The sequence below is a fragment of the Rhinolophus hipposideros genome (assembly GCF_964194185.1).
Source record: "Rhinolophus hipposideros genome assembly, chromosome: 9".
Taxonomy (NCBI): domain Eukaryota; kingdom Metazoa; phylum Chordata; class Mammalia; order Chiroptera; family Rhinolophidae; genus Rhinolophus; species Rhinolophus hipposideros.
Window position 1 is genome coordinate 50,142,301 of NC_138055.1, and position 22,298 is coordinate 50,164,598.

The 22,298-nt window shown below is 42.3% G+C and overlaps 1 protein-coding gene across 1 annotated transcript; it reads right to left on the reverse strand.

The window, feature by feature from the left end:
* Positions 1–128: 128 nt before the first annotated feature.
* Positions 129–10,713, reverse strand: ZNF641 (zinc finger protein 641). The gene is made up of 6 exons (XM_081060350.1): positions 10,603–10,713; positions 7,599–7,807; positions 6,911–7,002; positions 5,844–5,973; positions 5,094–5,207; positions 129–4,203 (listed from the first exon to the last, which is right to left on the reverse strand). The coding sequence occupies exons 2-6, from the start codon at positions 7,780–7,782 to the stop codon at positions 3,449–3,451; spliced, it is 1,275 nt and encodes a 424-aa protein (XP_080916476.1). The 5' UTR covers positions 7,783–7,807; positions 10,603–10,713; the 3' UTR covers positions 129–3,448.
* Between the last annotated feature and the right edge of the window lie 11,585 nt (positions 10,714–22,298).

The window sequence follows — 22,298 nt, forward strand, 5'->3', positions numbered from 1 at the left end:
TGGGGTGGAAAGGGGAGGATACTTGGGCACTGAACAGGGCAGTAGCACCACATAAGGTGACAGGTTCCTTAAGATGAGACTTCCCTATTTTACATTTTGCCCAGTGAGAACAGACATTTTTTTTTTTTAAATTTAAAGAGGTAGGGTGGACATGTGGGAGGAAGATGGGAGTTTGAGGCTGATTCCCTGTGGGAAAAACCACTAAAATCTATTCACCTATCTGATGGGTGTTGCTTATTTTATTTTTCGTCCAAGGGAAGTGGTATTGGATCGAGGTAGCGAAGGCAGTGGTGCACCAGAAATGACGTAAAGAGACGCCCCATCGGCAGAAGGCCTCAGCCTCCATGATGCCTTTCAGTTGGGTGGTGTGACTGCACCTACACTTTACGGGCTTCACTTTCTAGCCTTATAATTACTAAAACAGATCAAAGGTCAGAGGTTAACATCTGATTATTAAGAGGTGTGATCTGATAGTATGGAGAGTCGCTTTCTACAAGTCTTTAAAACAAGGTTTGTGAGGAACTGGATTTGTTAGCATGTCATATATGAGTATCTTTTAAAAATATATAGAGATTATAAGCAATACCCTTCTAGTCCAGGCTCTATCCTTATAGCCTAATGCCTCTGGTATCTTAGTCCTTAAAATATTTAGTGACCCTTTCCTTGTAATTCTTGACACAAATATATAATGACCATATCGGGTCAGGGTAACTCCCTTTCTTTGACCCCAGTTTAGTGATTCCATGGATAGACTCTGAACCTGCTAAATGTGTATGCAAGACTGAGTGGATTGCTAATGTTTATTTTTCTCAAAAATGAGTTTCTGGTTTTTATCAGATTCTCAAAAGGGTCTGTGATCCAAAACAGGTTCTGAACCATTGCTTACATCGTGCTGATTTGCATTAATGAATGAGGAATAGTGGGAGGGAAACAGAAATGGCATACTTCAGTTTTACCACTGGAATCCAATACTTTTCTTTTCCTTGGGGCATCTCCTAATACAGGTCCTAAAATGCTCCTGTCTCTGAGGACCTAGGACAAGGCCATCTTGCAAATGGCTGGCGAGTTTGCTCTATTCATAGGAACATAAGCAAGAGAAGTGCATTCCAGGCAAAAAAGGAAGGCTGCTCTGAACAGCAGAAGAGAGGTAGGGGCTGGATTGCTCAAGTCAGACCCACTCTAAGAAGCCCAGTCAGCAAAATGACCCTGTCCTCAGCTCCATTTGGGTCTGGGCCTCTGAGGAGCTGTGATTCACTTCGTTTTTCTTAAGCAAATGGGACAATCATTAAACTAGATTGTTGCAGCTCACCTCCTCTTGCCTCTCTGGCTAATTCTACCAGTTATAGTTGAAAAAGAAGTGTAAGGAAAAACCAGAATCTAAGCATTGAAGAGAAAATTTCCCACTTTCATCCTCTTTGTTCCTTTCCCTCTCTAATCCCAAACTTGATCGTCCATACAAGATAATTTTTAAATTATAAGATTGGTATTAATACATCATCAAAAAGAGAAACCATGACCAACGCATCAACTAACAGATGCTAGAATGCTAGTCCTGAAGTTAAGAGTCTTAGCGTGGACACATTCCCAGAATTAGGAAGAAAACCAACTGGAAAGCTCATTACCCTGCATCAGCTGAAAAACTAAACCACAGCCATTTCCCCCCAAAGTTCTGTTTCTGGGAGAATGAGATCCTCAAAAATAACTCTGCCCTCTTGATGGGGCAATCCCCGTCCAACAAGAGTAATGACAACAACTTGTAAGCACTGTGATTCCTGCCCTAATTAGAAAACGCACTCAGCAGTAACCTTCTATATGTATCTTGCTTGAAATCAACAAGAAAGCGCTCGCCTGACTGAGGATGTTTCTTTTTCTCTCCACCCAGGCAAAAAGAACCTGCAGCCCAGAGGTTTAGACCTAGACATATATACATATATCCACAGTTATCTTGATTATCTCAGTGACACTGAAAACAGCTTTATACCTCAAATTCCACAACATCACTTAACCATTTTCCACTAGGGTTCCCTTAATTGCTCAGTTTACTTCCTATGTTGAAACAAAACAAAAAACCCCATAAATCCCCACTACCCTTATCCCCAGAACACAGCCCCTAGAAAATCTAGCTTGTACAGTTTGCACTTTACATGCTCTCTTCAAAGACCCTGCACACAGATACACATAGACACATAGAGACACAGTCAAGAGGAGAGGGGTCTGTTCAAGAGGATAAAGTTTTTTTCTTCTGTGTGGGCCTGGGTTACTTGGGGCTATAAGGTCCACCTCTTAGCATGGTAGTGTGATTTCTCAGCTGGATTTATGTATGTGTGGGATGAAGGGAGTAGGAATAAGGGGGTGAAAGTGTTTCTATTTTTCAGCAGGTGTGGGTGAGAGGTATGGATGTGTATTTGGATGATTGAGGTAAGGGTGATAGACCCACACAGGAATGAGGTCTGCCCCTCAGCTTTCATTTGGATTCAAAAAAGGGGGCTCTGGGTGCCTGGTCACTATCTCTTTCCTGTTTCCTCATTGCTCTAACCCGGTGCTCACCAGAGTGTTTCATGGAGTCACCAGTTCTGTGGGAAGTGAGATAGAAAGGATACTGAGGTCAAATACATTTAGGAAACATTGCATTAAAAGAAGCTTAACAATTTGTTCTACTATGTAAGTTGTCGGAGCTTTTAACATGCTAATGTGGTCTCTTTCTCTCTATACGCATATATGCAGAGGGTGCCAAAAAAATGTATATACATTTGAAGAAAGGGGAAAAACTGTATTAAAATTATGCTGATGGTAACCACTTTGAGCACCTCTTGTAATTGCACAAGTCAAACGTGACTTGTACTCATCTTTTGTTATCGGTATATATTGAATATCACAATTTCAATTGCTTTTTCCTTTCTTAAAATGTGTATACATTTTTTGGGAAACCTCTGTACATATATATATACACACACACACACGTATATGTATATATACACACACATACATATATGTATATATCATATAGACACATACATATGTGTGTATATCATATATACACACGTACATGTAGGTGTATATCTATGTATATATACACACATATATATATAAAGAGAATATAACAGTTATAGTATACAATGGTGATACTCGAAATATTTAACAACTAGTATGGCATAGGCTCCTGCCATCAGAATGGACCTCAGCCATAAACCACTGGTACCACTGTACCCTTTGAATATCAGCCCATGGAGTAAGCACTGTTTCCCAAAAGTGTTGCCCAAAGAACTCCATTTTGTGTGGTATGTCACAGAACTGGTGAGACATGCTCTGGTCAGCGCTGGCCTCATCTTTCCGGGGGTAGGGCCAAGGCTCATGATCGTGGCCTGGGAGCAGGACAGGGGCAGCTCCGGCACAGACTCCTGGTAGCACTGGCTGGTAGATGTGACCACAGCTGTAGCACAAACAGATTTCAAAAGACAGCTGTCCCTCTGTCCCAGCTGCTCCGGGGACTCTGTCCCTGGTGAGTCAGCAGGTGCCTGTCCAGGTGATGTTTCCGGCCGAAGCTCTTCTCACAGCGAGGGCACTGGAAGGGCTTCTCCCCGGTGTGGGTCAGCCAGTGTCTCACTAGATGGTGCCGTCGGCCAAAGCTCTTCCCACACTCAGTGCACACGTGGCACTTTGGCACGGGTGGGGCACGCTGCCGTTTCCTAGCCCCAGGGCTCTCTCCGACCTCTTGGCCCTTGCAGGATCTGCCTTCCGCGTGCACTCTCTGGTGACTGGCCAGGTGGGAGTTGCATCGGAAATTCTTGCCACACTCAGAGCACCTGCTGGGCTTGTCATGCAGGTGGGTTTTCTGGTGCCGGATCAGGTGATGTCTTCTCCCAAAGCTCTTCTCACACTTGAGGCAGCTGTAGGGCCTCTCTCCAGTGTGCGTTTGCTGGTGCCTTGCAAGGTGGGAGCCCCACACAAACTGTTTCCCACACTGGGGGCACGTGTGCGGTCTTAATAGGGAATCCATCTCTGTGCTACACAGAAGGTTTGAGAAGCTATCTTCCTGTAGAAAAGGTGGGCCCAGGAGCATTCCTCTGGAGCTCCTGGGCATGGAATCCCAGCTCTCATCGTGCTCCGGGTTCCAGAGAACAGTATCTTCGGACACACTAGATAACATTCTGGGAGGTTCTGCTTCTAGTTCAGGGGTATCTCCCTCGTGCTCACTTCCATCTCCTGTGGAGAAGGGAAAATACCGACCCCAAGAGGGGAGTCACAAGAGAGTACCCCAGGACCCAAGTCACAGGTGAGGTTGTACGATGTCTGTTAGGGCCTAAACCTCACCCCACCAGGGCTGGGAGAACAGAGTTTAATGTCGTACAAGTACAAGAGGTGTAGAACTTAAAAGCCTAGGCTTAGGAGACAGACTACCCAATTTTGAATCTCAGCTTTCCCACTTCTGTGAGCCTTCATTTCTTCTTCTGTGAAAATGGGAATTATTATAAGATAGCACAGTATCTGCACTAGTGAGCACTTAGGAAGTGGTGTATGCTACTGTGATTATTTATTTATTTATTACTATTATTTATTCACCATGGGTTTTTTTTGTTGTTTGTTTGTTTTTTACTATTAATCATCATTTTCCTGCCTAAGCATAAATGGAGAGAGTTAAGGAATGTGCTGCAATCGTAACGGGCTGGGTGACCACCGGTCAGCAATAATAGAGACACTGTGGAAGGCATTTCTGCAATGGGTGGGAAGTTGAACAACAACAACAACAATAACAACAACTAACGTTTATTAAGTACTTATTATGTACCTGGTACTGTTCTACTATGCTAACATATTTAAATCTCACAATAATTTACAGATGAGAAACCCAAAGAGAGGTTAATTACTTTTCCAAGGTCCCACAGGTATGGTCCTGAATTCAAATCCACGAAGTTTGGCTCCAGAGCCTGCTCTCTAAACCACTCTGCTACACTGGCTTGCTTTTGAAGAGAAAGATTTCTAAAGCTTTTGACTTTACAACTCCCTGAGGCAGAGGAGGGATTAGAAGGACATGTAATGATGACACTCCAAGAAGGGTGAAGGCCATGGCTAAAAAATCCACTCCACGTTCTTACCTGTATATGTGACCCTCAGGATGTCCCTCTCCTCTAAGTCCTGTGGGTCAGGGACCCACTGCTCTTCCCCTCCTTCTAGTTGAGAAAGCATGTCCAGTTTGGGGATTGGAAACCCTACCCATGGGAAAGGAAAATAAAGATGTCAATTAGTTCAACCGTAATTCTGTATTTCTAAAGAAAGTTGTTTCCTAGATTATTCCTTGGAACCATAGATAAAAGAAGGCCAGGTATAAGAAGGCCCTCTTCCCCCCTCCTATTTCTTAATTCCCTCTTCTTTCTTCTAGAAAAATCACACTTTTCCCCAACAAGTCTGTTCTCTTCCAGTTATATTTCAAATACTTCTAGCCCAACTGTCCTTTCTGGTCATAACTTCATTTAATTAGCTCCAACACAGCCACCTCACCCCTGCACTCCCATCTTTCCCTAGATGATTTCTGAGTTCCCAAGGACTCTGTTGCAGCTCTTAGATGTCCTTCTCTCTGCTTTGTAAGAACCTGCCAATTCCCAACCAAGAAGAGCCTAGTTCTCTTTTCCGTAATTCAGCATTATTTTGCTGTTGTCTTTAAAAAACGACTCCTCACTTCCATCCTCTTTGGATTAGCCCTAGTATTATTCTTCCTCTGGAGGAAGTCTAGACAGATTCCCCGCCAAGAAAAGAACCCTAGATAGACGCAATCCCACAACCCTGGAGCACATGGCTGCATCCTCCCGGAGTACAGTCTTTTAGTGGCTAGGGAAGGTCATGCTTACTTAGAGAGACCACTATCCCACAGTTTTCCTGCATGACATATTCTCCATAAAAGTCTGTCTGAGAAGGGTCCAGGCTCCGCCACTCCTCCTGAGAGAAGCACAGTGACACATCCTTGATGGTTACCAGGCCCTGAAATAAAATGTAGCATCATCTGTCACCAGCTGTTCCTTAAGGAAAATGTGACCTCAGTATAAAAGGCCGGGGTATACAGAAGAGAGGGCAAAAGAGGATCTAGAAAAAGAATTTCCCAGAGGTCCCTGGCAGGGGACACAGTTTTGGTGAAGGGGAAATGAAGAGAAGGGTAAAGATAATAGTCAATGAGTAAGTAAGGAGTATCTCTAAGGAGTTTCCCAAGTAGGACCATGAGAAGTCAGAGGCACCAGAAACTACTGCTCCCTCTGTTAACTTGCAGGTGTCTGCCCAGTCTCTACTCACCTGCCTTACAATTTTCATTGAAATTGCCTACTATCTCCTCCCTCCTTTCCTTGACCTTTCCTTTTCTATCAGCACAAAATGATATAGATAAAACATTCTTTCCCACCCCCACCATCAGGTCATATCCTTATCTTTTGAGTCAGCATAGGATGGTGCTTAGGAGCCCAGATTCTGGAGCCAAATGACTCCTAGCTCTGCCATTTATTAGCATTATGGCCTCAATCTCTTCCTGCCCTTTTCCATAAATGCCCCATCATCTACCCAATCCTGTCTGTTTTATGTCCTTTCAAGCTCCCTTCAGGTTCTCTTTTTCTAACCTTTCCAGCTTTATTTCTTAAAGGACGTTAATGAATTATTTTTGAAATCCCCCTGCGGATAGCATAGCCATCTATTAAAAAAACAAAAACAAAAAAACCTAACCTCTAGGAATTCCTCTCTTCTTGTTATGCCTCCATTCATTTTGTTCAAGGGTGTTATGAACCCCTTGGAAAGGGATAGAATCTGTTCAGTTATAAGATGAACATAATATTAGTGATCATGGAAAATAACAAATCAGTAGGATGATACTAAAGCTATAGAAAGGCAGCAGGGGTGAGACCCTGGGAGAGGCTGAGGGAAGCACACAGCCCACCTGTGATCCGGCTGCAAGAAGTGCAGCTGCCATCTCCCAATCTCCGGTGCTCCCCTCCTGGGGAATAGCAGGAACCCAGGGAGCTGACTGAGCTGGTGAGGGGAGAGAGGAACCATTAGAGATGGACTGTCCACCCTCTCCCAATAAGAGCCTACGCTCCATTTTAGAGGGGCTCAGGGGTCACATTTTCTCCTGGCACCGATGCCCATTGGTAAAACTCAAATGCATAAATGTAGTAAAAGAGATCTTCACTCAAAATGTTCTGTAAGGGTATTGAGTGGTGTTTAGTAGAGCTTTTATGTCACCCATCTCTACTAGCCTAGCGATGGTTTGAATTTATATTATTTGAATGTAATTTTCATCTTGCAAAGTGCAACTTACTGGGTGTGTTCTCCAACAGTAATCAGTGCTGCTGTCATTTCCTTTGTTTTCCACATTCAGTATCACTAAGCATGCACTTGCAGCATGTGGAAGGAGGAGAGAAGCCTAGTTATGTGGTTGGTAGAATCCAGGAGCTCCTTATATTCCCATGACTAGGGCCTAGGAAGAATGGGCTAGTACCGGTATTGATTGTGCTGTTCAGTCCATGACAATTTGGGAATTTTTAACTACTTTTTGAACAGAGATGAGGAGACTGCTCTCTGCGCTGTGCTTCTCCCCACCCCACACACACCCTCCAAGCTCTCACCCTTCTCTTGAAGGGACTGTGGCTCCTCTTCCAGGTCACAGCACAGGTGTTCGAGGGGCCCTGGTGCTGTTCTCCACGGCCCCTCTTCTTGGCTGCCCCTTTCTACCTGGGGCTCTGCTCCATCCAGTTGGACATTCATCGACTCCCATCCTGTCCCCAGGGCTGTTGTCTGTTCTGAAAGCATTTTTGCTGCAAACCCAAATTGTGACCTGGAACAAATTCATATCAGCTGTGCCCATGAAAATGGGAAGGGTTGATATTCCTAAGGGAGTTATGGAGAACAGCCCAGGGATAAAAGATGAAACTGGATAAGAAGGTCTTGATGGAAGATGAACTTTAAAAGCTTGATGTGTTCCAATCAACTGAGCCTGAGCCAAGCGTCTTGGAGGAACTAAGAAATGAACAGGTGCTACAAAGCAAAGTCACTAGTGGTTATTTTAGGAACCTCATGGTAGAAATAGAATATCCCTAAAAGCTGAAAGAACTAACTTCATCAAAAAAAAATTCTGTAAATTCAAATGTTATCCATTAATTTCATCCACTGAAAATACACTAAAGTAAGCAATCTAGAAACATGCAGAAAGGAAGGCACAGACTTGCACTCAACAAAAATGGATCTAATCACAGATAAGGTTTCTGCCACAAATCCCATTCTCATCAATTAGTTTAGTATGAAGTGACTATTATAAGTCCCAGCCAAAGGGTGTATTTGTGTCATGTGTGCTCATAACACAAATACACCCTTTGGCTGGGACTCATAGTGAGGACAAATGGTGTCTCACTTAGAACAAGTCTCAACAAAGAGACATGTGACCTGTCCCTCAGATAGAGAAAATGAGAACTGACAGTAAATATGGTAGAAAGACCAATAACTTGGAAAACAGGTATAAGACTCCAAAGCAACCTCAACAGATAAGAGATATTATTGCTCAATGAGGAGCTGATGTCTAATTGGGAAAAGCAAAAAAGAGCAGAAAGGATTTGGGCCAGAGGTGGAAAATGGGGAAGCAGTTACTGCTAAGACGACACCTGCGACAAATTAATAAGCCTGTCATTTAAGACACAGGGAAGAAGAACCAGTCAGATCTTATTAGAAAAATATATTCAATTTTAAAGAAGGGCATGGAGAAGCCAGAATGTGTACCTCAGAAGAAATACAAATGAAGAAGAGAAGGATGGGAACTATAGCCATTGGGGAAAGGTTAAAAATGATGCGCATAGTTTTCTCTGGCCTAGGGAAGAAGGCTGATGAACGACGCTACCAATGAATAAAAAGATAGATGTTTTCTATCCCTATACAGGTCTCTTCTTTTGATTTCAAGAGAAGATATTGAGGTTAGGTAAAAAATAAAAATAAATAAAAAAAGATTATTAACAATAATTCGCCAGTGCACAGGACTGGGTTTGTGGATTCTTCTTTTCTCTGGACATCTCAGGAGCAGGACAAGGCCCACTTGAGCTGGGATAGGGCCTTGTGGCCTTCTGGTAAAGACACAGTCTGTGAGACTGTGCAGAGTCCCTTTCTCCTTGGCAACATAATATTTTTGTGATTCTTATCCAATACCCAAGCCATCAGAGCCAGTGAAATGCTTCCAAAAACAGGTCAGAACGTTGGTAACTACCCTTGCTCACTCACATCCACCCAGTAACGTCTGCAAGAACCTCAGAGCCCACGATAGGCAATGACAGATGTCAAATTGTTTATTTTCTTGCCATTTGTCTTTGATAAAAGAGGTAGGTGGGACCCCTAAGCCCAATGCACAGGAAGGGAACAAATTCTCCTTTCATCTCTGAAGTCCAAAGACGTCTCAAGGTCTCATGGGAGCATCCTGGACTGCTTCCCAGTTTAGAAGGCTTCTTTCTCAGAGACTTCTCATAAGAAAGGAAAATTCCCAATAAAACAATACAGGGAAACTTCCATTTTAGCTCTCTTCTAAATTCTGGCACCTGTATTCGCTTCCCTTGCAACATATAAGACACCAATTTCCCCTCTTCACCAGAGTCCTTCTTCCTTGTTGTCTAGCTCCCTTCACCGATGTGGCTCCTTCACCTCAGGGCTTTACCTCTAACTACATACCCGGACACCTATCTCAAGCCCATTTCTGCATCTCCCCAGCAGCAGAGTCCCTTGATGGAAGGCCGCTCTATGCAGAGCCGGCTGGCCCAGCTGTGAGCCTTCCCAGACTACTGACACAGAACCCGTGGAAGTGCTGGCAAAAATCTCAGCAAAGGAGTGGGCAGGTACTTATCCTCAGACTGCATTTCCTAAGATGTTCGCTGTGTCAGAGCCAGCACCTGGGCAGTCAAGATGTCAGCGCTAACCTGGTTTCTCCTGGATCCAAGATGATCCCAGGCCTATTGGAGTCAGGTTCTAAGGCTTTCGTGTCCTCCTTTCCCTCACATATCTGTGGGTGGGGGCAGTGGGGAGGGGCAGGAGAAGGCACCTGCAGAAGTTAGTTTTTGCAGCCAGCGCTGCTGGACTGAAAAAGGAGGGTATCGAAATGAATAGCCCAAGGGCACAGGGACAAGTAGCGCTCTGTCCGAGAAGCCTGGCCTCCGCCTCGGGTGGGGCGTGGGCGGGATGGGCGCCTGCTCCGGAGTAAGGTTGCTTCTTCTCTCCTTCTTGTCACAGTGCCCCTGACGAGGGTCAGATTTCAGAGAATCCGAGAGAGGCAGAGCTGGAGCAAGGGAAGTGAGATGAGAAAACAGGTTTCCCGTGAACTGGGGCATAAGCAAGCGAAGAGAAAGGAGCCATGGGGTAACCTGTGCTCGAGTGACAGCGGCGGGAACCCGCGAGCCTGACAGCGACGATGGGGACGAGGGAGACAGGGCGACGGGCGCACACAGGATGTCAGTGGGGCCGACCCCAGGGAAAGGCAGCGACCCAGAGGCCGCGTCGATTTTCCTCCCCGCCCCCACGCGTGACAGGGCCCCCACCCACCTCCCCAGGAAGCCAGGCGTCCCTCCCTCTGACCGCGAGTCCCTCCAGCCCGTCCCCACTCACCGCGGTCGGCTTGGCCCGCGGCCCGGTGCCTCCCTCCCGGGCGCCGCCTGCCCCTCCCCTCCGCCCTCTGCTGCGTCGGAGCCGGCGGCCGCGGAGCCAGCGACGGGCGGAGACGGCGGCCCAGCGGGGCGGGCGGGGCGGGCACAGGAAATCCCCGCCCGCTTCCGGGGCTCGGCGGCGGCGGCGGCGGCGCGGGGGGCAGCGGGGGGCGGGCCGCGCTCCGGAGCCCCGGTCCTCGGCGCCCGCCACCCGGGGACGCCACCCGGGGACGCCACCCGGGGACGCCACCCGGGGACGCCACCCGGGGACGCCACCCGGGGACGCCGCGGGCCCGGGCGTCCCGATCCCGGCCTGCCGTGGCCGCCGGCCGGCGCCCTCTCCCTGACTGGCCATTTTCTGTCCCGGCCACTCGGCCTCCCACGGGGTTCTTCGCACACGGGTTCATTAATTACCTCCATATTTAATAACCGCTCGTTACGTGCCAGACAGCCTCCGTGAGAACGATTTCGCGAAACAACAGTCTGGACTTCCTCAAGGAGCTTACCTTCTAGGTTTCGAGATAGCGAGGATAGGGGCCTCGAGAGAGCAGTGGAGAGGAGTCGCTAACGGTGAAGGAGGGAGGGTCAGGTTGACTTCACCAAGACCGCAGGCCTCGCCGCTGCACGGTCCGATTGGCAGGAGCCACTAGCTTCACGTGGCTGCTGGGCTCTCCACGCGTAGCCAGTAAATAGAGGTGTGTTGTAACGGACACATCAGATTTAGGAGACTTCATTAACAAAATATAAAAGAGCTAATAAGCAGTATTTTGGATATATTGGGTTAAATACATTATATTATTTAAAAGAATTTTATGTACTTCATTTAACTTTTTAAGATGGTTACTGAAATGTTTGAATTCTACGTATGTGGCTTGCGTTGTGTTTCTATTAGACAGAGCTAACTCAAAGCAGTAAGATGAATTGACTGGAAAAGATGAGAAAGGCCTACAAAACAGAAGAAACACATTTACCATTAGAATCTGTTTATAATCCACAAGTCACATTCATTATTTCATCATCCCAGTTCTGTAAAACTTAATTGTGTAGACTTAAAAGTAAGTGATTCACTTAAGGTCATAGGTGACAATCATTCTTTTAACATGTGTTTGTTTTTCTCTGTGTGCCTGGCACTGCAACTAAATGCTGGGAGTCAAAAGTCCCAAAAGAACTGTTTGTGGATTTAAGGACTCAGTCTGTGGAAACACATGTCAATAAATAGGGCTTTTCATTTATGATGGTGACAAATACATGGTATGTTACTCGGAGTAGGCTAACAATACCGGTATCTCAGTGGCTTAACAATAAAGGGTTCTGTTTCATACAAATCACAGTGTGTAGTAGGTTGGTTAGGGCCAGTGGGTGGGGAGTCCGTTCCTTGCCATCACGGAACGACCAGGTTGATTCTATCTTATTGCTCCACCCTCCTCTGTTGCCTTGGAATCATCGATCTATGAGCTTCAGGGAAGGGAGGAGAGCTGTGGATGACTTGTGGGAGATATTGGGGGCCAGCCCTGGAAGTGGGGTACATTATTTTCACCCCATTCCCTGAGCCAGAATTCAAGTGCATGGTCACATGGTCCTCCCTAACTGCAGGGATTGCTGGGAAGTAAAGTGTGTGTGCCTAGTAGTAAAGGAAATTTGGTTTCATGAACACTTAGCCTTGCCTCTGCCACACAATATTAAATTGAACATAACCAAGTACCTAAACCTGACTTTACCTGAAAGGGACGTTTGGGGAGAGCTGGCAGATAGATAGATATCAGAGACAGCCCAGACCCTCCTCTCTTCTTTGGGAAACAAACCAGAGTGAGATTGTATCCAAAACAAACAAACAAAAAACCAAGGCAAATGAGCTTTGGCCTAATGGCATGATAATGGGTCATTAATATTTATAATAAACATCTACTTTATGCCAGAACTTTGTCTTAAACATCACTGGGAAAAAATGTAAAATACCTTTCCTTATATTGTGTTTTGATGTGCCATCTCTTTAGTTATCAATTAACAAACTGTGAGGTGTAGATACTATCTCAGCATGGGTTCAGGGGCATTAAGTAAGCCAACAGGCAAAATTGGGAATTGAGCCCTGGCCTTAGATTAATAATCTGGTGCATTTGTCATCAAAGTGGTACCTTACCTTTCACAGTAATATATGGACAAGTCCAAACTCCTATATAATGTTACAAAGTAGAGTAATTAAATAGGCAGTGAGCAGCAGGCAGATGATTCCATCTTTTTAAGACCTTCTGATGGTAGGGTTTCAAGATAATCATTGAAGGCAAAATGTAGGAAGGGCATCTTGGATAGAATCAGAAGGCAAAAATGGACATGCTGTGGCATGCTGTGGGATGAAAAACACACAGATGTGGGGGTGTCTATCTAGAGCAGAGAAGATATTAAATGGGGAAACTGATAGAAAGATTAGAATAGTGGGTCAAGGATTTTTATTTGCCACCTCAAATAATAGGGAGTCACTATATTTAGTGTTATCAGGAAGTGATATACCTGATGGGTCTAATTATATCATTCTAAGGAAACTTGGTGGTCCCAGGCCGCCCTGTTGATAGAGTTCAAAACAACATAACGGGATGAGTTAGGCCCATAGCCAATTCTAGCATGTGGAATATAGAGTTCCTTAGGACAAGCAGTGTCTTCCTGGGGATCAAGGAGAGATCCCAAACATTTAAGGTTCCAAGTTCTCTACAGGACTTCAGGAGACCTTATGAGATTAAGGTCTTTTGCTTATCAGCCTTGGCTCCCTCATTTCTGAAGTTTTGTTCTGCTGTGGTTTGGATAAGAAAGTACAATGCAATTGTTCACAAGGTTAGGATTGTGTTATAAAAGTTCCTTTATTAGTCAGTTGATTGTAATGAATTATCAGCTTGGCTTATAAAAGCCTGTTCAGCCATAATGAACCATACCTTCAATTGCTAATTAGAACCTAACCACCATTTATGACAATGTGTTTCTTCCATTCAAAGTTTTGAAGCTTGATGTCAGAGATGAATTTTTTTACCAATAAGACATAGAGATGTTTCATCCTCTATATCCACGGTTATAAAGGAAAGGGAAAGGTTGAGGAAGGAGTCAGGTTTGACTCCTGTGGAGAGAAAGGGTAAGGGCCACTCCCTAGTCAGTAGTTAATAATTGTAACTAACACTTGTAGAGCACTTTACAATTTACAAAGAACTTTTTTGTACATGTGATCTTCACTACTCAGGGAGATAAATTATCTTTATCCTTAGTTTAAGGTTAAGGAAATAGTTCAGACATTTAAAATTATTATTATTTTTTTAATTTCCATCATCCTGGGCAGATTTATGTATATAAACATGTTTCCTAATCAATAATATGAATGTCATTATATCTACTCCATAGGGTTGTTGTGAAGATAAATAAGATGATGTAAATAAACAATTTAATAGAGAGTAAGAATTCAAATAAGACCTAGGAATTGAAGCTGGGTAATGTGTGAAAAGAGGATTTATTAGGGTTATGGATGATGCAAATATGGGATGAAAGATAAATTTCATTCCTGAGTCTCAGTGAAGGAGACAAATTGGTTGAAATCAAGTGAGCTGAAGATGTAGGTGGCAGAGTGGGGTGCTTGAACTGGAGATAGGGAAGGGTTGCAATTGTTGGCAATATTTAGGTCTAGGGTATGACTGTGAAAGCGAGTGGCTGAGGTGGTAGACAAGATCTTTTAAGGTAAGAAAAAGTCAAGGAGCCCAGAGGCTAGGGTGGTAGGAGGGATAATATTCAAAGTATTTAATACTTACTACTAGCATGGACGTGGATCCATCAAAATGGATGGAGCCTATGGTGCTGCTGCAGAGTCCTGGGGGCACCAGTGGCTGTGAAAATATTTCAGTATTTTAATAACCACAATTGTGCGATTTAACCAGGGCATGAGATGGATTGTCCAGATGGATATTGAAGTCACCAAGAGTGATGATGGAGTTGGGGAAAATGAGATAGCAAGCCAGTTGAGGGAGTCTTTAATGAAAGAAGGAGAAAGACCAGGAATATGGTAGGTGATAATAACAAGGAAGCGTAGTGTAGGGCGTGGTTTGATGGCTTGTGCTCCATAGTAGCAGGACATTATTTAGGGAGGAAGGAGGGAAATGGTCCTTGAGGCAACAATGAAGAGCAAAGAGAACACTTACTCCACTTCTAACCCTAGGTAATATAAAGCAGTGGTTGTCAAATATATATATATATATATATATATATATATATATATATATATATATATAAATGTGTATATATATATATATATATACACATACATACACACACACACACATTTGAAACAGAACCTTCATGAAACAGCACTTTACATACAGTATATGCTGATGTTTTCTAGTCTATTACTTTATTTTTAAAGTTCTCTGTTTAATATCTATTACATTGATTTCACAACATGATAACAGGTTGCAATTTACCACTTGAAAAGCCTTGGTTGTAGGAGAAAAAATAGCCACCCCTTGAGAGGAATGCAAAGGACGCATGCTTTGTCCTAAAGGGATAGCCAGGTTTGTTAGATAAAAGAGGTGAAAGAAACGTCTATCAAAGATGTTGAAGGATATAGGGGTGTCTTAGTTTTTTGGGCTGCTATAATAAAATACCATAGACTATAGACTAGGTGGCTTATAAACACCAAACATTTATTTCTCACAGTTCTGGAGGCTGACAGATTCAGTGTCTGGTGTGAAACCTGCTTTCTGGTGTCTTTTCACTGTGTCTTCACATGATGGAAGAGGTGAGGGGAGCTCTCTCAGGCTTCTTTGATAAGTGTTCTGATCCCATTCAGGAGAACTCTGCCCTCATGACCTAATCACCTCCTGAAAGCCCCTCTTCCAAGTACCATCGCATTGGGGATTAGGTTTCAACAACATATGAATTGGGGCAGGGACACAAACATTCAGTCAATAATAAGAGGACTTTGTTAATGACAGACCGTGAATTGCAGAAGTCGCAGTAGAAGGAGTTAGAGGTTGTTTTGGGGGTAAGAGTCTGATTCAAATTAGGCAACATAGAGGACTATAATAGGGTAAGAATCTCTATGACCAAGGATGAGTTGGAGACCAAGGATTCTCGTGGTGAGTGTTGTAAGCAGAGATATAGGGCATGATGGAATTAGTACTCTCAGAGGGAGGTGGAGAATCAGTTCTAATTATAGCCTCCTTCTTGGGACTGGTCTCAGCTTGTCAGTGGTGAGGTGAGGTGTAAAGGGGGTTGAGTAGATGAGATGTGGGTGATAGAATGAGGGTCTCATTAGAAGTGTGCTGAGCTTTGCAGACCTTCTTACAATCCTATTGTGGACTGAGTTAAAGTTAGAGGGGGTATCTTTCCAAAAGTGCCAGAGCTCTGAGGGTCCCTTAAATCATGCTTGGCAATGGGTGGTCATGGTGGTGTCAGGCTTAAGAAGTTCTGTCTATACGTCAGAGGGGTAATATAGATTGGGGGAGAGGGGTTATCCCTTTGCAAGGGGTGAAATGTTTAACTATTACATTGTTTTGTAAACCTAAAACTAATAAATAAATAAAATTTTAAAAAGAAGAAGTTCTGTGACTTAATGCTTACATCATACTTGATATTGATGGGGAGGGAAAGAGTGGCCTCACAAGATGGTAAAAGTTTCTTGTGTACTCTTTAAGTAGGAAAATTTCAATTAAAAAGACAGTGCTACATTAAATAGTGTGCACAAAGGTGTACTAGAAATAGCACTAAACTAAGAACCAAATTAGTTGTTTTTTTAGCTCTGGCTACGCCTTTGGGTGAAGGATCAGAGCCTTAACCTAATCTGTCAAATTGGTATAATGTCATTCTTCCTTTCCTGAAAAGCTGTTCTGAGGATAAAATTAACTAAAAATATAGGCATATGGTACAAAATGTATGAAGCCCTATTCAAAGGTAAGATACTGGCTGTGGGCATTACTTGGCAGAAATAATTTGTAGTCAGTGCAAATAGTGGACCGAGTGCAGGCAACTGTCAGTTTGTGACAACTGGTGTTGTAATCAAGGTAAGACTAGATGTTTTATAAGATTTAAAGTTTTGTTGTTTTTTTGTTTGTGTTTATTTGTTTGTTTGTTTGTTCTTTGATGGTGGGATACAACTAAAACACAGCTAGATGAAAAGCAAAACTCTGTTACTTACAGCTCCAAACCAGAGAAAGCTGTCATGCGTGGCCACAGGGGGTTGCACCCAAGGACAGGGCAACAATTCCAGTAAGCTGGAATTGTAGGAGGTGCTTCTGTATGACAAAGAGAATGGAGTTAGCTAGCATTTACTGGCTTTCTGGGGATTGTGTATTTTGAATAATTCTGTTGGCCTAAGAAAGAAGCAGCTCTCCTTGGGTGTTGGTATCTGGGGGCCTCTGGCAGTTGAGAGTGTATATTGTAATCCAGTAGTGTTAGAGCCTGATAAGGGAAGTATTGGGGGTAGGGGCTGACAAATTGCCAGCAAAGGGGAATTGAGAGTTTTAGCCATGACATCCAGATTGGGTCAAGACAGCACTTGGGAAACATCATGTTACACGGGGACAGCTTCAAAGTACTGTTATCTCGAAGTGTCATTTTTTTAAAATTGTACAGAAACTTATTCTAAGCAGACTTTTCATTGATATAGTAGAGTTTCTTAATTTAGCTATTTGTTATTAACAACACATTATACTTACAAGAAATTATAATTTAATTATAGAAAAGATAATCTTTAATTCTATTATCTCTCACTCTTAATATTTATTTAAAGTAGACCAGATTGTTGAATCATTGTAGACAAATACCTGGTACAATGGAATACCCAGAAAATGATAGAAAGAATTAGAAGCTGTGTTGAAAGTTCTTCAGATATTATAAATGCCTGCAGCATGTAATGGCTGTAATAATATTGTTTTCCACATCAGGTTAGGATTATTTTCCTACTATATGGCTGTGGTAGGCAGAATTCTAAGATGTCCCCCAACATTCTGGCCCCCTGGTATACATGTCCTGTATAATCCCCTCCTCTTGAATATGGGTGTGACTTGTAAATATGGTGGGATTTCACTTCCATGATTAGGTACTAGTCAGCTGACTCTGAGTTAATCAAAAGGGAGGTTATTCTGAGTAGTACTGACCTAAACAGGTGACCCATACAAGTAGGCAATTCCTGAAGTCAGAGAGATTAGAAGCTGCCATGTTGTGAGAGGACCAAGTGCCTAGGAATTGAAAGCAGCTCCTAGGAGCTGAGAGCAGTCCCTGTCTGACAGCTCGCAAAAAAGTGGGGACCTCAGTCCTACAGCCACAAGAAATTGAATTCTGCTAACCTCTACATGATCTTGGAGGAGGACTCCAAGTCTCAGATGAGATCATAACCATAGTTCACACTTTGGTTTCAGCCTGATGAGACCCTGAGCAGAGGATCAAACTAACTCATGCCTGGACTTCTGACCCATAGAAACTGTGAGATAATAAATTTGCCATGTTTTAAGGTCCTAAATTTGTGGTAATTTGTTATTCAATAATAGAGAATGAATCCCATTTTTTATTTTTATGGCTGAACATGTATAGGAACTAAATTTACCTTGTTTCTTATAGATGGAAATTTGAGTTGTTCCTTTTTTTGTTTTTCTTTTTTCCCTCCCTGAACAATGCTACTGTGAACATCCTTGTATGTTACTTCTGGTGCACATTTTCAAGAGTTTTTTTAGGATTAGAATTATTGAACCACAGAGTATGAGAATGTTTAGTTTTACAAAACAATATCAAATTATAAAAGTAGTTGTATTAGTATATACTTTTAGCAGCCAGCTGTGTATAAGAATTTCTTCCCATTGATCCACATCCTTGCCAACACCTGATTTTGTCAGATAGCTAAATGAATGATATTTCCTTGTGGTCTTGATTTGCATCTCGCTAATCATTAATGAAATTGAACATTTTTTCATATTTGATTAGCTATATATGCTTCCTCTTCTGTGAAATGCCTGTTTTTATCTTTTGCCCACTTTTCTATTGAGTTGTTTAAGCTTTTCTTACTGATTTGTAGGAGTTCTTTCTAATATATGTTCTGTTTATTAATCCTTTGTAAGTTACATGTATTGCAAACAATCTTCTAGCAGTTTGTGTTGTGTCTTCCAGGTGCACATGGAACAATCTGGAGGTAGAACTATGCTGAGCCATTAAGAAAATTGATCACAATGGAACTAAATTATAAATCAATAATTGAAAATGTCTGGAAAATCCAAAATAGTTAAATATCAAACAATACACTTTAAAACAACCCATGGGCCAAGGAAGAAACCACAAAGAAAACAGGAAAATATTTTTTAACTGAATAAAAATGAAAATATCAACATTTGTGGCATTCAGATAAATTAATATTTAAAGGGAAATTAAATGCTTATATTAGAAAAGAATAAAGTTCTCAAATCAGTGGTCTAAGTTTCTACCTTAAGAAGTAAGAAAAAGAAAATCAACTTAGACTCAAAATAAATATAAAGAGGCAATAATGAAAAGCAGAGGGAGATAACAGGAATCCTAATTTGAATATATGCCGTAGGGATGCAGGATATTGGAGAAAAGGAAAAGATTAGATGTGAAGCAAAAGAACCACAGTTGCAGTAGATTCCATCATATTCGGTCACATCCAGGGCTGGGAAGGCTAATTCTGTGTCATCAGACCAGGCCCTTTAGAGGCACATGAGTCTCAAGACAGAGAAGGGATCTTGTCTCTGGACAAGAGATAGGTAGGCTACATAGTTCAGCTCATTGACTGCCATTGTGTCAAGGAGAATTCAAAGATAGTTGAGCCCTTGGACATAGTAGGACCTTCTCTAGAACAATAAATGCACCAGTAGGAAGTAAAGAGAGTGGCCTGCTAAGGAGGCCTAATCCTGGTGAGAAGGGAGAAGGCTAAGGGCAACTTCAAAATGGTTCACAGCTGAAACTCAGGATGAAGTAAAAGGTGAAGGAGACCCGTCCTGGCCACTCAAACAAGTTTCCAATAGCGTCACTGTTGGAAAGAAACTGGCCACTCAGGAAGGCTGAGAAAAATAGATCAATACAATCACTGACAAGAATCAAAGCAATGATGCAGAAATAAGCCTTAAAGCTGGAGGAAAACACGTACAGGTCACAGGCCTGAGCTTTGATAATTTATGGACATGACTGTCTGACCCCAAGACACATGTGCCAAACCAAGCTTATACATTGAGCCAACCGCACACACACTAAAACAGCAATACTGTTTCCTTCTTTGTGATTGCTGAGTTTAGGTCCTTTTAAAGGGCAGGTTAAAAAGGAGGGGTAGGTAGGGAAAATAGCATTACAGAGAAACTTTAAGGTCATCCTTTTCTAGGCAAGAGATGACTTAATCTAGGCCAATTGGACACTTTTACCCAGGAATTTGAATCCACAAAGGGTATGGTTGTACAATAGGGATGATCTAAAGAGAATATCCATTCGTTTCCATGACTTAGATCTCCACAGGTGCTCTGGCTCCTGATCGTCCCAAAGCCTGAATCTTCAGCTGTCTCGGGTTTTGTGAGACTATTGAAGTCCTTCAAACAGATTCCATTATTATTACATTTACTTAGGCTGCCTACATGGTGTCTTGCCATTTATTCAGATCTTGTTTTATTCACTCAGTATAGTTTTATTCATATAAAGTCTGTACCTTTTTTGTTAAATTTATTACTAGTTATTTTATGATTTTTTTTGCTAATGAGAATGGAATTTTTTTTCATTTCTCGTTCAAATTGGTTATTGATAGGATAGTGAAAGGCTCTTTTTGTGTATTTATTTTGTATTTTGCTGACTTAATCTCATTAATTTTCATATTTTCCCCCAGCCTATTGAGTTATCTGGGAATATAATCATATTATCTGCATATGAAATAAGCAATTTGGTCTTTTATAATTATTCTAAGTATTTCATCTTCATGTCTTATTATCTTAGTTATAATCTTCAAAACAATGTTATGAAATAGTGGAGGAAACAGTTTTCTCTCCCTAGTTTCTGGTTTAAATAGAAATTACTTCAGTATTTCACCATTTAGTTTGATGTTTATAGTTTTAAAATTTTTTTGAAATATGCCATACATACTGAAAAATGCATGCAACATTTATGTACCATTTAACAAATAATTATAAAGTGAAGATAGATGTCAAAAAGAAAAATTTGTTTTAAAGATTAAGAAATAGTACATTGCTAGCCCTGGGAATGTAGACCACTCTGCTCCTTCCCCTCTTAATGGTAACCCAGGCTGCCCTAACATTCCTATTGATTTTCTTGCTTTTTTTTTTTTTACTGTTTTACCACTGATATATGCATCCCTAAATAGTATAGTCCTGTTTGCCTTTATTTGAATCTTATGTGAATGGAATAATGTTTTACATATCATTTTGTTCAATATTATATCTTGTAGTCACACAACAGCCTAGCCAACTGTCCCTTCATGTCTTTCCTTAAGGAAAGAAGAATTTGTGAGATTGTGCCTTTCTGGGACTCTGTTCCATCCTTGTGTTACACCTTATGTCTCTGTCTGTTCCCCAAAAGATGGTTTGCAGCCAAAGATGGGTAAGATATCTCACAGGAGATACAACCTAAGCCAGGCGGAACCGGGTGGGGACCCCAATGAGCTGCCTTGGACAGGTATGGGAAGGGGCCTTGCCTCCCCTTCCCCCTGCTTGGGAAAGTCTATTGCCGGCTCTGGCTTTCCCCTTGCACCTTCTCTCAACGGAGTTGTTACAATGTGAAAGACATGATCCTGAAAAGGTACATACTTTAGGTAAAAACATCCTGGGACCTTGTGCTTCCGCTGTTTAAAGACAAAGGGTGATTGGAATAAACATTTTCTGTTATGAGGTCTGAGCCTCACAGACCGTGTAAGAAACAATGTTGCTTTCTTGTAGTTGTAGACCTATCAATAAAAACCTCCAGCCAGCTTTATTCTGGGCTCCAGCCCTCTCAGACTGAGAGACCCCTGGCCTTCGGAGAGATTTAACTGCATTAAGTCTCTGGTTGTTTCTTGATTAAAAATTTAACCCAAACCGCCCCTTCTCGCATCCTCACTGCCCTTGTTGTGCGGGACACGACAATATCTGAGATTTGTCCATGCTGTTCCATGTGACTACAGTTGGTTCATTTTCGTTGGCTGTATTCACTTCACAATATGGATCTATCAAAATTTGTCTATTTCTATTGTAGATGGCTATTTGAGTTATTTCCTGGATTTGGTTATTACAAACAGTGCTACTATGGACATTCTTATACATTTATTTTGGTGCAGTGGGTCTGAATTTCTCTAGTAATAGAATTCTGGGCTGAATTAACTTTACCACATAGTGGGTAACCAAAACTCTTTCCAAAATGAGAAACCTCGTTGTGCTACATTTTTGTCAATACCTTGTTTTATTGGGTTTCTTAATTTTTCCCATTCTGATATCTGTCTAATGATACGTTTCATTGTAGTTTTAATTTGCATGATTATTGTTAAAATTGACAACCTTAGGGATTTGGATTTCCTCTTTTGTCAAGTTCCTGTTCTAGTCTTTTGCCCATTTTCCTAGCAAAATGATTTTTTTTTCTTTTGATAATATAAAATGCTAGGATTTTGATGTTCATATGTGTGTCAAATATTTTTCCCACTTTGTGGCTTGTCTTTTCATTCTT

Bases quoted from the DNA above. Each gene is read 5' to 3' on its own strand.
- ZNF641 (XM_081060350.1), bottom strand. From the start codon at position 7,782: ATGCTTTCAGAACAGACAACAGCCCTGGGGACAGGATGGGAGTCGATG. The intron at 7,003-7,598 runs GTGAGAGCTTGG...TCCCCTCACCAG, and splicing joins ACAGTCCCTTCAAGAGAAGG to CTCAGTCAGCTCCCTGGGTT. The intron at 4,204-5,093 runs GTAAGAACGTGG...CCTTCTCCACAG, and splicing joins CCTGAGGGTCACATATACAG to GAGATGGAAGTGAGCACGAG.